The sequence below is a fragment of the Onychomys torridus genome, chromosome 8, assembly GCF_903995425.1.
Source record: "Onychomys torridus chromosome 8, mOncTor1.1, whole genome shotgun sequence".
Taxonomy (NCBI): Eukaryota; Metazoa; Chordata; class Mammalia; order Rodentia; family Cricetidae; genus Onychomys; species Onychomys torridus.
Window position 1 is genome coordinate 72,106,303 of NC_050450.1, and position 17,442 is coordinate 72,123,744.

Genomic DNA, 17,442 nt, shown 5'->3' on the forward strand with positions numbered 1-17,442 from the left:
AAAATCGGCACAGGAGACCTTTTTAATGTGGCTTTGTTTTGAGAAGGGCTCTCTAGCCCAGACTGGCCTGGAACTCACAGCAATTCTCCTGTTTCAACCCCTTTACTACTGAGAATACAGACGTGAGGGGAGACTATCTTGAATAGATGGAACAAAGATTTTTTTTTTTCATCAAAATTTATTTAAATAGACTGATTGCTCCAGGCAGTAAAAAATAAAAGCCCATAGGTTTTTATTCTTGCAGATCTCCCAGTCAGTGTGTCTCCTGGAAGCGGGTCAACTGTTGGGACTGTTCACCTGCTGTTTCTTAGAGCTTCAGTGACTCCTGTGTCTGAAGCTTTGTAAACTCACAACAAATGTCTTCAACAGACATTGAGGTCATCATTATTATTTTTAGGAACACGGGGCTTGCTAACAGCACCTCTCCTGCAATTCAGCAGCAGAAGTAAAGTGCAGGACTAGAGTGTGTAAGGCCATGATCTTGAAGTATCTGAGCAGTACTAACTCAGATGGGGCATGTCATGGAAGGCTGCAGATAGGGATGCTAATGGATCCTCTTGATAATCCCTAATCTACTTCCTTATTTTCTCTTTATTCTCTGCCGAGCAACCACCTAATCCATGCAGTAGCTGCAAAACATGTATCAGCTTAGATGGTCAAAGGGTCAGTGATGACTTTGAACTCCTGTTCCTGTCTGTCAGTCAGGGCTCTGCTACATAAATGTTAGCTTTGTCCAAGGAGGAGGAAGACTGAAAATGGTGAAGAGTCAAAACCAAACAATAAGAAGAAAAAAGATCCTACAAGTATTTGGCATGGTGCTAGGTAAAGGAGCAAGGACTTTGGAGTCAGACTGGCCTGGATTTGAATCCTGCCTGGTCTTGCAGCTTGTAGCTCTAAGATCTAGGCATATTACATGAAGTTCTTTCAAGATTGATTTTTCTGATTTCTAAAATAGCAGCAATAACTCATAGGGACACCAGACTTAAATGCATAAAAAATTCCTGTCTGGTGGTTTATGTCTAGTAACTAATAACATACTAAAAATTTGCCAGTGAAAGCTGTAAGGCAAGCCGTGGCAGGGGCTGACTAATTAATCCATTATCTAGGAGCTTGGCAAAGTTTACTCTGAATACATTTTACTTTCAGGTAACTTGATTAGGGCCTAAGGTGTCAAAGTGAAAACATACCCTGCATAGGTTCTGCAGAATTGTGCGTGTTGCGCCTTGCCAGGGAAGAGAAAACACTACCCGACACGGTAGCAGCATCAAACAAGAGTAGTGCACCTTGGAGTGTATTGGGTTCGTGTGCTCTCGGTTGGCTTACTAAAGTAGATTTTAAATACTGTGAGTGCCCGTGATGGATACTGAAAAGTGCCAGGGCAAACAGCTGTAAAGCCGCCAGAAGCCGTCTGTTGTGTAAACGATCAGCAAAGGGGCACTTGTGTTCCGTCATCCAGTTCAGAAGTCAGTACTTAGCTCCGCTAACGCCGACCCGCGTTTGCAAAGGTCTGTGCTTGAATCCCGCAGCGTGAGGCGGGGGCGCGCCGCTCGTGCCCGAGGGCTCTGGAGTCACGTGGGCGCGCGGCCCCGCCCCGTCCTCGGCCCCGGTGTGGCGGGGCGGTGTCTGCCCCGGAAGTGCCTGTCTTCGGCTGACAGCTGCTGGCACGGCGGCGGCCCGACCAAGATGGCGCTGCGGCCGGGAGCAGGAGCCGGCGGCGCGCCGGGCGCGGGCGCGGGGCCTGTCGGGGCAGGCAGGTGGGTCGGCGGGGCGGGGCGGGGCGCGGGGCCGGCGGGACCCGCAGGCGGGTCGGCGGGATGGGCGGGTGGGGCCGGGCTCAGGGGCGGCGGTTGCGGGGCGCGGGCGTCCTGGGGACCCGCGGGGAGCGCGCTCCTGTGCAGGCACCGCCGCACCTGTCGCGGGGCCTCGGGCGCTTGAGCTGCACTTGAAGCCAAGGCTGTGACAATCTGGTCACAAAGCTGGAGGAACCGTCCTGAGAGAGTCTGTAGAGTATTGTCTTTCCTCTTCTAGAGCGTCCTGTCCTTTTTCTTTTCTTCACGTACAGATAGGAAAATCTGAAGATCTTCGAGTCAGCAATTGTCTTGAGATAGAGCTTGTCTTGTAGATTAACTCAACACTTGTCTGTCACCTTTTTAAAAAGACATTTTGAAACAAAGAATTCACTGAGCAAAAGCGGTTATGCTCCTGTTAACAACAAAAGCTTCCCGACTTTATTGAGCTCTTAAAAAAAAAATCTGCCCTTTGTTATATTTCAGATAATTATTAGCCAGTGTTTCCTGAATCCAGAATGGTAAAGGAGCATTTGTAACTTAAGGTCATTATCATTTAATGAACTGTTTTAATTCCAGAAAGTCTGCACCCCACTTCTATCATGACTCGGTCTGAGTTTGTTTAATTAGCTAACATGTACAGCACACACATTCTGAGTTAAAATTAGCTTTTAATTTTTAAATATCCTAAGTTATCTTTGGAAAGTGAAGTGTTTGGGGTTATTTTTCACGTGTAGTTTAATTTTAGAATCACACTCTTAAATGTGTAAAGGATTTTAAAGTTACCACCTCTTACAGGTGCATATATGTGATATATATACACACACATGCGCACTAGCAAAAAAGCAGTCACTTGAATAAACCAACTGTGTGTGACGGGGTTTTTCACTTCCTCTGTGAATCTTTGACTTTAATTTAAAATGTTTTGGTTCCTCCTTTGTTTTTGTTACTGTTTCATTAGGGTTTTTCATTAGTGGTCATTATAAATCATTTTTGCCTGCAGAATATAAATATATACATATGACAATTCCTAAAATGTTCCTAAATGGCATTAGTCTAATCAAATGTATGATTAATAATGGGACCAGTTATAAGAATTTTGAAAGAAATTTATATTTTAGGTACAAGTGTTTTCTTTATTTTTATTTTTATTTTAAAAAGGAAGAACCACAGGTACAGGAAGTCAAGTGCATCCCTCGGTTAGTTAAGTGCATCCTTCGGTTTGGTTTATAGTATTTTAATGTCACCAGTCCAACCAGGTGTGCTGATGCATGCCTATAATACCAGCTGTAAGGAGAGCAGGCAAGAGGATCAGGAGTACAAAGACATCCTCAGCTATCTGGAGAATTTGAGGTCAGCCTGGGCACCCTGAGATCCTGTCTTAGGAAAAAAACAAGGACAGCAAACGTGTGTGCACTCCAACAGGTACCAAATATATAAGGACAGAGAAGTGGTTACAATGGTCCTTTGAAAGGCTGTGTTGTTATGTTTATTAGATAATTAGGCTGAAAAACTGTATATTCAGTCAGGCATATTTTGGTTTTGGGAAAGCAATACTGAAGGCTAAAGTTATCTGATAAGAAAACTAACGTAGTATAGTATACTTGAAGGAAAACCCAGCACACTCTCTCTAAGCCTTCAGGGAAAAAATTACAAACCACAAATGACTTTGTAGCCTTTCTTCTGCCTGAGATAACTACTACTTGAGTACTTTCTTTAAGCTACTTAGTTTTCTAAAGGCTAGTCAAAGGCAGCCATATGCAAACAGAGGCTTTTGACCAATACACTGAAGGGCCTATCCTTGAGTAAATAGTTGAGACTACAAATGACATACAAATGACAAAATTTGCCTTTAACCAAGTAAAGCCGCAAAGTTGAAAAAAATCTTTAGTGACCCTGCGTGTGGTCATTAAATGCCTGTATGTGTAAAGTACTGTTTTGAAAATGTTCTTTGAGACAATGTCTTATAGCTCAGGCTGGTATTGAACTCAACATATAGCCCAGGGTAGCCTCAAACTTGTGATCTGTCTACCTCCATCTCACTAGTGCTGGGATTGTGGGCAACACCACACTCAGCTGAGTGTTATTATTCTTAATGCTCTAATGGGTTCAAAAGACTCGAGTCATGTTCCAGTACTCACAGTGTGCACAAAAAACCTTAGCACTCCTGTCTCCCTGCACTCTTATAAGCTCTGCAAGTGTTTTGTCTCTCCATCTTCTGCAGTGTCTAGAGTTTTGTTTGTTTGTTTTGTTTTTCGAAACAGAGTTTCTCTGTGTAGCTTTGCACCTTTCCTGGAACTCACTCTGTAGACCAGGCTGGCCTTGAACTCACAGAGATCCGCCTGACCCTGCCTCCCCAGTGCTGGGATTAAAGGCGTGAGCCACCACTACCCGGCTAGAATATTTTTTTTAATGTAAATATTTGTGGATTCCACCAAAATGGACAATAGTGAAGTTGATTTTCGGCTGCACCAAGTGGGATGGGAGGAAGGAGTTGAGATTGTCATGTGGGGGTGGGGGTAGCAAGCATTATGGGAGCAACAACACATCTGCAGTGCCAAATAGGCTGCTATTGGACGCAAAGAAGAGTTTGGTGCGATAAAAAGGAAGGGAAAGGTATGCCCAGTCAGAGAACGCCATGAAGGTGAACTAAGGTAAATGCTGTATGCATCTTCTCACGGGATCTTTACTGAATAGCCCATTAGAAGATGCCTCTCATCAGTGTTGTATTTGACTGTTAGAAACCAGAGCCTGAGGCTGAGAAGACTATTATTTAGGAGGCCAGGCCTGAGACCTGAAAGCTGGTAGCAAATGTAGGTTAGTAGCAAAGGCTTGTGACAAGTAAGAGCTCCAGGTCAAAGACTTGGCAGCTCAGTTAGTGTTTGTCCCTTCAAGTCAAGTTCTTGGAAGCTTTGCTGTCATTCACACCCCATACCTCAGCCCGTGCCTGTGCTTCCCTCGAGCTTTGCTGTCTTATCAGCATCTTACTTAGCTGCTTGTCTAGCCAGTCTTAGAATTAGTTGTCAGGGTCTGCCTGGGGGGTGGGGCTTGGGACCGGCTGCCAAGCCTCATGACCTCAGTCCATTCCCAGGGATTCCCATGGTACAAGGATCCAAGAACTGACTCCCCCAAGTTGTCCTCTGACCTCCACATGAACACCTCCCCACCCGTCCCCACACACACACAATAAAAAAATGTAACAACAAAAAAAGAATGTTAGGGGGCTGGAGAGATGGCTCTGTTATGAGCACTCACTGCTCCTCCAGAAGTCCCCGAATCCTATTCCCAGCTCTCACTTGGGGGAGGAGGCTCATAATTGCCTGTAACTCTAGCTCCAGGGATCTGATGCCCTCTTTTGGGCTCCTCGAGTATCCTCAGGCAGAAACACAACAACAACAAAAAGTGTTAGTTTAGTGATCTAAATATTTCATTCATAAAAATACTGGGGTCACTAAGCAACTTTAGATTGTTAAATTTTTACTAGAAGAAGTCATCAATACAGTTTCATTGTTATGTGTGTTTAATTTTTCAAGTAGTTTTTATTTATTTATAATATGTATTCTTTTAAAATCATTTTAAAAAAATTATTAATGTGTATGGGTTCTTGCCTACATGTGTACACCACACATATACCTGGAGCCCTCAAAGGTCAGAAGAGGGTGACATATCCCTTGGGAATGTAGTTACAGGTGGCTTTGAGCCACCATGTGGATGCTGGGAACTGAACCCACGTCCTGCACAAGAGCAGCTCACTAATAATCTCTCCCACCCTGTGATACATCTTGTCTCTGTGGTTGACTTAGTTGGGACCTTGACAAACGCTGGGTTCTGTGTCCTCACTTGACAGAGGAGAAAGCAGACAGGTGGGGTGATAAGGGGACTGAAACTGGATAAAAGAATACAACTTACTCCAAGGTTTTTTAAAAGATTTATTTATTTATTTATTTATTTATGTGTGTGAGTGTTCTGTCTTCCTGTACATCTTCATGACAGAAGAGGTCATCACATCTCATTGTAGATGGTTCTGAGCCACCATGTGGTTGCTGGGAATTGAACTCAGAATCTCTGGAAGAGCAGTCAGTGCTCTTAACCACTGAGCCATCTCTCCAGCCCTACACCAAGTTTTTACCCAGCCGCTCTGCCATACTGGTTACTTGAATTTTTACAGCTGGTTTGGCAAAGTTGACAGGTGACTACTTACCTGCATTCCTTCTACTGAGTTTACCCATCCCGGTGAGTATGTGATGCCTTCTAAAACAGATGACAACCAGAAACACTCTTTCAACTCAACCATGTTCTCCAGTGGACAGAGCCTAGCATGGCGGCACACATCTATAGTTTTAGCTACGCAGGAGACGAGGCAGGAGGATCGCTTGAGCCTGGAGTTCCATCTTAAATGGTCAGACATAAGCCAGTTAACACACAGCTCAGCTATTATTGCCTCTTGTATGCCTTTAAGGAAGAGGGCTTGCTTACTCTTGGGGCCTGCTTGTCAGCAGCAAGATTCTCAGTGACCCCAGCCCCTCTACAAAAGCCATAAGTAACATGCAGCCAGATAGATGTCCAACTAGAATGCTAATCCACTTTGCAGTTAAAAGGAAACAAAACAAAACACTAAAACGCTTTAAAACCATGGACCCTATAAAGTTGAGTTTCAGACTTTTTCTTGGAAGTGGGAGGACCTGTGCAGTAAATTTCAAAAATGTAAGAGCTCCTGAATTTGACACAGAGTTTCTGGTGCTCACTAAGCTACACAGGAACTCTCAAGTCTTTGACTCTGAAATTGAGAGACTGTCCCAGTGTTCTTTCTTGATCTGGTGAGTTGGCTCAGTGGCTAAGAGCACTGGCTGCTCTTGCAGAAGGCTCAGGTTTGATTCCCGGCACCCACTTGTTGGCTTGTAAGCAGTTGTAAGGGAGTGTACAGGATCTGACGCCCTCTTCTGGCCTTTGTGGCCATTGCTTGAAAAAAAAAAAAGTCATGTGCACCCCTACACATAATGTCTTTAATTAAAAAAAAAAAAAAAAAAGCCTTTCTTGACTTGTCCTCTTCCCAGCCTCAGCGAATGGACTAGTTTCTCAAAGCAGATCCCGCTTGCTCATTAGCCCCCGTCCTTCAGAAACCGTGTTTCCCAGGCAGTAAGGATACCATGTGTACCCCCTGGACCATTCTGCTGCCGGTGCTCCCCTCACCGGAAGACCGTCCTTCTCAGGGTCGTGGCTTTCTTCTCAGTCTTCATCAGGACAAGCTTCTCTGCAGCAGTGGACACTGGAGCTGCTGTCGTGAACTCCATCCTTGGTTCTGAGCTGCTCCCTTGCCTCTCAGTGACCACTCTTTGCTCAGGTTCCAGTGGAAGACTCCAGGGTTGCCTGGGGTGTCATCTCGCTGCCTGTGCCCACTTCCTTGCTGATGTACTGCATTTTGTGCTTTTTAAAAAAAAAATCTTTATTTAAAAGATTTATCTGGATCTCTGGATTTTTCCAGGTCTTTCTCTGAGACAGGGTTCTCTGTGTAGCCCTGGCTGTCCTGGAGCTCGCTCTGTAGACCAGGCTGGTCTCAAGATCTCACAGAGTTCTCAGATCTCGGAGAGATCCACCTGCCTCTGCCTCCTGAGTGCTGGAATTAAAGCCTTGTGCCACTAGGTTCAGCTTGAGAACATTTCTAATTGCTTAATGGGTGGTCCTGGCCATCTCTTCCCCAGCATCTCGCTCCGCAGGCCTGTACTCCGGGCTCTCATACCCCTGCAGTTGTCCCAGCTCAGCATCCCCTTCAGCGTTCTCTGCTTGCCTACGCTGGTCCCCACCCTGGCAGCTGCCAGGTTCTCCTGAGTCTTCCTTCTCCCTGGCTTTTGCCCACTTTTCCATCCTGCCTGCCTCTTTTATCGCTCTTTTTAAATCACTCATTAGGAACCTTGAGGTAATTTCTTGGCCAGTTCTTTTTCTTCAAGTCTTTCCCTGTGCTGTCATCATTAAAGTAACCTCCCAGTCACGGCACAGATGGCACATCCAAACCACAGTGGCATACCACTTCATGCCCTTTCGAGTAGCCGGCTTTACATAATGTGTATGTGTCCATATATGTATATCTGTATGTGTGTATGTTTATATGGGGCTGACAGATGGCTCTGTGGTTAAGAGCACTGGCAGCACTTCCAAAGGTCCCAGGTTTGATTCCCAGGCCCACGTGGTAGCTCACAACCATCTGTAACTCTAGTTTTTCAGAGGATCAGACTCCCTCCTCTTGCCTTTGCAGGTACTAGGTGTGCATATAGTACACAGACATACATGCAGGCAAGAGACCAATATACTACACACACACACACACACACACACACACACACACACACACACACACACGGGGTGGGGGTGGGGAGTATTGTGTGGGATGTGAAAACAGAGTCCTGTGCATTGCTGGTAGGAATGTGTACTGGTGCAGCCATCATGGAAAACAGTTTGGGCAGTTTCTCAAGTACACATAGAATTATCGTATGACCTAGCAGTTTCACTCATAGGTACTTATCACAAAGATCGGAAGGAAGACTCGGGCACTCACACAGCAGTGCTTATGGCACTATTCACATCAGCCAAAAGGTAGAAGGATCCCAAGTACCCGTGTAGAGATGGGAGGGTAAGCAGCATGATGTGCACATTGAGTTGGATCAAAGTTGTGGAAGGGACTGAGATGTAATGCATGCTATAGTGTGGATGAACCTGGAACAAGTTTGCCTACGTGAAATAATTTGGATGCTGCTGGTTCTACTTAACACTTAGACTTGGAATAGACAAATTCATAAATGACAAAAAGAGGAATAGCAGGGCTGGGGTGTGGTGGTCTACCATTAATGGTGCCAGAGTTTGTGTGGAAGGAAAGGTTCTGGGCACGGATGGTGGTAATGGTTTCAACATTGTGAATGTTCCCGTTATCACTGAACTTTGTACTTGAAAGTATTCAAATGGTAACATTTTGCGATATACATATACACATACGCATATAATATATACACATAATATATATTGAATATACATACCAGCTTCTGACATAAAATATTCAAAATAAAAAAAAAACATTTTAAAGACCTATGGCTAGGTGTTATGACTCATGCTTGTAGTTCTAGCTCTGAGGAAATGGAGGCAGGAGGATTGTTGTGAGTTCAAGGCCAACCTGAACTACATAGTTCTAGGCTAGCCTATACTATAACTTGAGACACATGAGACCCTACCCTATTTAAAGAATAAATAGACTGTATAATCTTTCTTTCTTTTTAAAAAAAAATATTTTTTTGAGATGAGATCTCACTGTGTAGCCTTGGCTTGCCTTGAACTCACAGATACCCACCTTCCCTGCCTTTCAACTGCTGGGAATAAAGGTGTGCACCACCAGGCTTAAGATCCATCTGTCTGTCCTTTCTTCCTCTACTGGGGACTGAGCCCCAGGCTTTGCCCAAGCTAGTGTTCTGCAACTGAGCTGCACCCTGGCAGTCTTGATTGGTGTTTTGTTTTGGTGGGTTTTTTTTTTGTTTTGTTTTGTTTTGTTTTTGAGCTGAGGATTGAACCCCGGGCCTTACGCTTGCTAGGCAAGCGCTCTACCACTGAGCTAAATCCCCAACCCCTTGATTGTTTTTAAATCATATATTTAGCCACGGATCATCTATTTTTTCTAAATTATTTATTTATTTTTATTTTATGTGCATTGGTGTTTTGCCTGCATGTATGTCTGTGTGAGAGTATCAGATCTTAGAGTTACAGACAGTTGTTAGCTGCCATGTGGGTGCTGGGAATTGAACCTGGGTCCTTTGAAAGAGCAGTCAGTGCTCTTAACCTCTGAGCCATCTCTCCAGCCCCCACAGATCATCTTGATTGATGTCCTGCATCTCCAACCTCAGAACTTTTTCCAAAACTGTATATTGTACAACTCTTCTTTTTCCTTTTAACAAGCTTAAAGCTACCTCCGTAAATCCTCCCAAGGTATAACCTAAAAATTAACCTTGCTCTTCTGACCTCTTAGTGTTTGGACCTTGCTTAAAATAGCACACTTACCTTGCTGTGTAATTGCTTGTTTGTCTGCACCTGTGTATTCAAGATTGCAGGCTGTTTCGGTCCTTCCATATAGTAGATGCTCATTAAATGTTCACTGAATGGACATGAACCCAGCCTTCCCATTTCATAGATGGAGAATTTTGACTCCAGGGAGGTCCAAGAATAGTGTCAGGGCCTTCTGTTTTCTGTCTAACCCCCCCCCCCAAAGTTCCCTCTACATTAGCAAGCTCATACTTTGTATCAGGGAAATTTAGTCTTTATTAATGTTAATAATTCTGGGCCTAGAAAGATGGCTCAGCAGTTAAGAACATTGGCTGCTCTTGCAAAGGACCTGGATTTAGTTCCCAGCTCCCACATGGCAGCTCACAACTTTTTGAAACTCCAGTTCTAAGAGATTCACCACCCTCTTCCGGCCTCTGTGGGCACCAGGCACGCATGCAATGCAAAGGCAAACACGGAGGCAAAGCACACATGTAAAAATGTATAAATATAAGTCAGCATTGTACTTCTGACCTGACACCAGACTCTGTCTGATTCTTTCATTCGGTGAGAATCAGGCTCTGTTTGAAATCTTATACAGATGAAGATACTGATGTATTCCTGTTCTTGTTTCAGCTTCATGTTTCCTGTGGCAGGTGGAATGAGACCCCCTCAAGGTATGTGAGAGCTTTTATTTCTGTCAGTACTGGAATGGAACCCAGTGTCTCGCAACTCTAGGCAAGCACCCTGCCCCTAAGCCACATCCTCAGCCCCCAAACTGAGGCTGTTTTTCTGTTTCTGAACTTAGAAATTAAATGGATAAATAGAAGATAAGTTATGTTGCTGCCCAATGAAGTCAAATTATCCTAGTCTTAACTCTATATGACACCTCAAAATTTCTTTAAAAAAATGTTTAATTTGGGGAGTGAAAAGGATCGCTCTTCATGTTTCCCAGACTTACTCACCCATTATATCAGTAGGTTATTATTTAACCTCGGAGATGAAGCAAACTTTTCAGGGCAAGAATATTAAGAGCAAGTGATGACACTCTAATTCTTTTGTCTTCCTGTTTGGTCTTCTTCCACCTTGTTTGTGCCAAAGGCAGGAGCTGTTACCTTGTGCTCCCCAATGTCTCCAGCACCCTGCCTGCATGTGTGGTAGATTCCATGTGCTGTTTGTTGAATGAATAAACAAACCTCTTTAGTATCTCGTGCATGCTTTTTCTGTACGTCACAGTCTTATTATAACGATGCATGTGAAAGAGATCTGAAATTTCAATTTAGAAGTCTTTAAGTCTCAAGCTAGTGGGAATATATGCCTTTAATCCCAGGATTTGGGAAGTAGAGCTAAGCCAATCTCTTAAGTTTGAGGCTAGTCTGCAAATTGAGTTCCAGGCCAGCCAGGACTACATAGTGAGACCCTGTCTCAAGAAAGACAAGTCTATAATTCTAGCATTTGGGAGGCTGAGGCAGGGTTGTGAGTTTGAGCCAGACTGAACTTTATAGCAAAACCCTATCAATAAAAAAGAAAAGATTTGAGTCTCAGTTATATCCCTGGAAATGTCTCTATTTAGTACACCCCATCTCTTGGTTAGAGAACTGGAGCCCACTGGTTATCAATTCTAGCCATACCTCAAAGGCACCTAGAGTTGGGGATAAAATTTGATCATTCTGCTACAAATGAAAATTGAGGGAAGAATTGCCTACACTTGTCTTGCTTCTTTCTGTTCCTTCGTCAGCTCCACCGTCTTCCCCTCCACTCCTCTCAGTCCCCAGCTGCTTTTGAAAAGTGGCCCTTCTCACAGAGCCGGTGCTGGTTGGCTAGGGTAGACCCACTGGGGGAACAGAAACTCCTAGGTCACCGGGAGAGATGAAAGATAAAGGGCGCTCAGAGCAGTGGGAATTAGCTCACTCTGACTTTGTCTCCATCAGGGGGAGAGGTTGAGTTGCAGGCCAACTTTCCAAGGGTCACTTGTATTCTTTTCATTGTGCACATGTGTATGTGTTTCCTAAGCGAGCTCTGCTCAGGTGTCCCAGATTCACATCAACTGGGTTAAGGTATTCTGTCCTACAGAGTTGGGTTACTGTCATGTGTGGTTCACTCTTTGCATTTTTTTACTCTTTGAGGTAAAAATCCACATACAGACCAAAGAAACTGAACAAGAAAAGGATTTTAATCTAGAATTGATATTTTTAAAAAACATTTATTATGTGTGTATATTTGTGTACCAGATGTGTGTTGGAGCTCATGAAGCTGGAACTGGAGTTACAGGTGGCTGTGTGCCACCATGTGGGTGCTTGGAATTGAACCCAGGTCCTTCGTCAAGAGCAGCAAGTGCTCTTGACCACTGAGCCATCCCCTCCATTCCCTGAAATTTGGAGTTGTTTTGGAGAAGTGTTTTGTTGTTGTTTTAGTCATTAAAAAAAAAATCTCATGCAGCATATGTGTGTGTTTGAGAGCCACAGTGTGTACAGGTGTGAGGGTAAGAGGCCAGCTCGTGGGAGCCGGTTGTCTCCCTCCACCATGAAGGTTCCAGGTATTGAACTCAGCTTGTCGGGTTTGGCAGCAAGCACCTTTACCCACTGAGCCAGCTCTTGTTTTGTTTTTGAGACAGTATTTCATGGGGCCTAGGCTGGTCTGGAACTCAGTATGTAGTTGAGGATGACCTTGAACTCCTGATCCTTCTGCCTCCACTTCCCACGTGCTAGGATCGCAGGCATGTACCGCCTTTTCTAACATGAGGGTTTTAAAAAGTATTTTAAAGTGGACTTTTGATCCTTTGAAGACTTGAAGCTCAGATCATTTCTAAAAACATACACAAGAAACCAACAACAACATTGCCCACAATACCATGTGTACTTGATCAAGAGACAAGGAGAGAAAATGTAATTTTCACTTAGTATACTTTTATCCTTAAATGTTATACCAATACATAAGTCACCCATTCATAACTGAAGTGAACGTTAGGACCTAAAGGTAAGAGGGAAAACTGTGGCTGTGTTGAGCCTGTTCTGGTCATCACGGATACTGCTCAGTCATTGCCTTTGGTATCCTTTGGGAGTCCCTTTTCAGCTGTCTGTGATGCTTGGCTCCCTTCCTTCCTTCAGGTCCTTGTGCTCGTGCCACAGAAGAGCAACCACTGCGTCTTCTGGCTCTTGTCTTCCCATTACTAGGCTTTATTTCTTGCCCCAGCTCTTACCAGACCTGACTTGTAGCATTTTGTTTTTACCATTTGTTGTCTCCAATTACAGCATGATTTCCATAGCGGGGAGCTCTGGTTTTATTCATTGCTGTGCTCTTAGGATGATGCCCACCATGGAGTAGACCCTCGAGTATCTGAACAAATGACTAAATGAACAAATGACTAAATGAGGAGCGTGCTTCTGCTAGCTGTTAGCCTGCAGATGTAAATGTGCTCCAGAAAGTAGGCAGCAAGAATGGAAAGCAAGTGATAAAACAAGATAGCTACAGTATACTGTCTTTTCCTTTGCTGTTTAGTGCACAGTTATCTCTTGACATAGCATTTGACTGTATATTTTGGTCTCTGTCCTTTAAGTTGACTATTTAGTTGTTTTGTTGTTGTTTGTTTTTAACGAAAGAAGAAAAATGGGATGGGCATGTGGCACATACTCTTAATCTCAGCACTCAAAGACAGAGACAGGCAGATCTTTGTGAATTTAAGACCAGTCCAATCTATACAGTGAGACTCTGTCTCAAAAAGAAACCAGGAAGCAAAGCTTCTAGGCATCTGCAACATTGCCTTATTGTCCACACTAGAGAACCACACAATCAGGTTTTTACATTGCTCTTGTGGTGTTAAGTAAGCTAGTGATTTTGTATTGGGCTGCATTTATGACTATCCTCAGATCAGCTCATGCAGCCCTCAGGTTGGACACACTGCTAGAATCAATGAGATTGCAAGGTGTGGTAAAATGCAAAATAATTTGTGCCCAAGCCATGTTTTTTATTCACTTATGTTCCTTATGTATAGTAGACATTTACTGTTTACTCAACCCCAGAGGACTATGCATTTGTTCTTCTCTGCTCTTAAGAATGTTTCACTGGGGAAGTTTGGGAGACACTAGTGTGCACGATACTTTCCCCATGGCTTTCCTGTGCTTGAGTCATGTGGTCACACAGCAATGACTGTTGGTGTCAATGTGCTTATAAGGAAAAGGAAGAATAGCATTTCTTTGACATGATAAGCATTAAATGGTTTTGCAGATGAGAAGCGAAGTTTTAGAACAAAGTTAAGGAAAACTAGGAGTGCTGCAATCCCAGCACTCAAGAAGTTAGAGGCCAGCCTGGCTCTACAGTGAGTTCCAGAGAAACAGTCCCAGAGACAGACATACAGACATACAAACATACAGTTAGAGGCCAGCCTAGCTATACAGTGAGTTATAGAGAGAGAGTCCCAGAGACAGACATACAAACAGACAGAGAGACAGGCAGACAGAGAGCAGAGTGAGAAAATACTCAAGATGCCATGAGTAGACGTAGCCCATTCATTTGGCTTCCAGAGTTCATGATCTTTTTTAAATAATTTATTTATTTTTATTTTATATGCATTGGTGTTTTGCCTGCCTGTATGTCTGTGTAAGGGTCCCCTGGAACTGGAGTTACAGACAGTTGTGAGCTGCCATGTGGATGCTGGAAATTGAACCCAGGTCCTTTGGAAGAGCAGTCAGTGGTCTTAACCACTGAGCCATCTCTCCAGCCCCTCATGATCTTAAGTGCTATTATCCACTGTTTTATTTTTATTTAAGATTTTTTTATTTATTATGTATACAGTGTCCTGCCTGCATGTATCCCTGCAGGCCAGAACAAGGCACCAGATCTCATTACAGATGGTTGTGAGCCACCATGGGGTTGCTGGGAATTGAACTCAGGACCTCTGGAAGAGCAGCCAGTGCTTTTAACCTCTGAGCCATCTCTCCAGCCCAAACAATATTAATTGGAGTTTCTGGGTTGTTTTTTTGTTTGTTTTTTGTTTATAGAGACAGGGTGTCTCTGTGTAGTTTTGGTGCCTGTCCTGGATCTTGCTCTGTAGACCAGGCTGGCCTTGAACTCACAGAGATCCTCTGGCTCTGCCTCCTGAGTGCTGGGATTAAAGGTGTGGGCTACCACCACCTTTATATAACAAATGACCCCCAAACCTTACAAAATAAGCATTTTGAGCCAGGCGGTAGTTGTCTGCACCTTTGATCCTAGCACTTGAGAGGCAGAGGCAGGCAGATCTCTGTGAGTTCGAGGCCAGCCTGGTCTACAAATCGAGAACCAGGACAGGCACTAAAACTACACAGAGACACCCTGTCTCAAAAACAAACAAACAAACAAACAAACAAACAAACAAACAAAAATTAAGCATTTTGTTATTTTGCAGTGTGCCTATGAGTCAGGAATCAGAGAGCTGTTTCACTGCGTAGTTCTGGCTCAGAGCATCTTGTGAGCTATAATAAATCTGTCAAGCAGAACTGCAGCCTTCTGAAGGTTTTATGGAGCGGAAAGATCAGCTTCCAAGATGGCTCATTCAAGGTAGCAGACTCATGCTGCTTCTGTGGAGGAGGCCCCAGATCTCTACATGGACTCCCTACAGGACAGCTTCAGAGTTCCTGTGATGCAGCAGTGGTTTCCCCTAGAGCAAGTGCTCCAAAAAAAGCAAGAAGGAAGGAAGCCACGGTGTGGTGGCACACACCTGTGATTACAGCTTTGGGAGATGAAGGCTGGAGGACCAGGCTAGCCCTTCAGTCATATCAGGTCTTGTCTCAAAAAGAACTAGGCTGGGGAGTTACTTGCTGTCATCACCACAGAATCCTGTTAGCTGTGTGAGTTCAGCATGGGAAGAAGTGATGCAAGCTTATGAATCCCAGGGGGCAGGAATCACTGGGACCCATGGTGAAGACTGAGTGTTTAGGCCAAGTCACTCATTTCATATCCACATTCAAGTTCTGCCAAACCAGTATTACGACTTTCACTCAATACAGACCCTTTACTATAGTTCCTCATGTTGTGGTGACCCAACCGTAAAGTTATTTTCATCGCTACTTCATAACTGTAGTTTTGCTACTGTTATAAATCGTAATGTTTTCCCATGGTCTTAGGTAACTCGTGTGAAAGGGTAGTTCCAATTCCCTGAAGGGGTCATGACCCACAGATTGAGAGCCACTGACTCGAGAGGTGAAATTTTATAGTTTGTCCAAGATCACATAGCTAAATAGATGATGGAGTTCCCATCAAGCCTGTCTCATCAGGACCTTGTGCATTTTCCATTGTGCTATGCAGCTTTTCAATTAGCAAGTCCTCTGTGTGTCATGGTTTCAAGGAAATAAACTTGAGAACATGTTGACTTTAATAAAGCCTTGGTGTCTTCCAGCAGGCCTGATGCCAGTGCAGCAGCAAGGATTTCCTATGGTCTCTGTCATGCAGCCCAGTATGCAAGGCATGATGGGAATGAATTACAGCTCTCAAATGTCCCAAGGACCCATTGCAATGCAGGTACTTGCTTCTTAGTTGATTGTTTATAAAGTTCTTGTTTGTTGTTGGGCATCTGCATGTCAAGAGCTATGGCTTTAAGAGCTCCATGTTATGTTTAGAAATAGCTTGCATTTAGTTTTATCTATCTGTCTGTCTATCTATCTATCTATCTATCTATCTATCTATTTATCTATTTTTTTCAAGACAGGATCTGTCTCTATGTGCCCTGGCTGTCCTGTAACTTACTCTGCAGACCAGGCTGGCCTTGAACTCACAGAGATCTGCCTGCCTCTGCCTCTTAAGTACTGGGATTAAAGTTGTGTGCCACCACCGCCTGGCATTATGGAGTTTTATTATATCTGAGTTTAGGGGATTCCCTTTGCCCTGGATTCCCAAGTAAGTGAAATTGTAGGTGTATGACACAGTGCAGTTCAAACTCAAAGACTCACAAATGCAGGTGACTGCCTCAGTGACTTTTCTATTGCTGTGATAAAACACCATGATGAAGGCAACTTAGAAAAGAAAGAGTTTACTAGGTGCTTGCAGCTTCAGAGGGTGAATCCATGACTGTCATGGTGGGGAGGAGCATGGCAGCAGGCAGGCAGGCAGGTGTGGCACTGGAGCAGTAGCTACAGGTCACATCCTTATCCACAAATAAGGGGCAAAGAAAAAGCTAACCGGAAACAGTGCTGGGTCTTGGAGAATCAAAGCCCATCCCTAATAACACACCTCCTCCAACAAGGCCACGCCTCTTAATCCTTCCCAAACAGTTCCTCCACCCGGGGACCAAGCATTCAAATCTATGAGCCTATGGGTGGGGCCGTTCTCATTCAGACCTCCATAGTAACTGTTCAGAATAATTACTAGTTATTAGAATTAGTAAAATAGACAATGGAGCTATATGTTCTTCATTTCTTCCTGGAACTGGGAACTCAAAATTATAAAAAGTGACACAGTAGTAGCAATTTCAGAACTGAAAAGTATACTAACCAATAGAAGAATTCTATGGTTGGTTTAACAGGAGATTAGAAATGGCTAGAGAAGGAGTTAGTGAACTGGAGAGGTCTGAGGAAACTAGGATGAAGACAAAATAAAAAGAGAACTGTGAGAGGAGTGGCTCAGCAGTGGAAGTGCTTGATGGCAAGAAAGAGGGTGGCATTTGGACCTC

General features: G+C 44.0%; 1 protein-coding gene across 7 annotated transcripts in view; it reads left to right on the forward strand.

Moving 5' to 3' along the window:
* Positions 1–1,727: 1,727 nt before the first annotated feature.
* Positions 1,728–17,442, forward strand: part of Synrg (synergin gamma) — a 76,706-nt gene continuing 60,991 nt past the window's right edge. For 4 of the 7 annotated variants that reach the window (XM_036195181.1, XM_036195183.1, XM_036195185.1 and 1 more), the window contains exons 1-3: positions 1,728–1,754; positions 10,437–10,477; positions 16,177–16,295. In XM_036195181.1, the coding sequence (XP_036051074.1) occupies positions 10,441–10,477; positions 16,177–16,295 (156 nt within the window). In that variant the 5' untranslated portion in view covers positions 1,728–1,754; positions 10,437–10,440. Of the gene's footprint in view, positions 1,755–10,436; positions 10,478–16,173; positions 16,296–17,442 lie in introns of all 7 variants that reach the window. The other 3 variants (XM_036195182.1, XM_036195184.1, XM_036195188.1) reach the window with 1 other exon arrangement.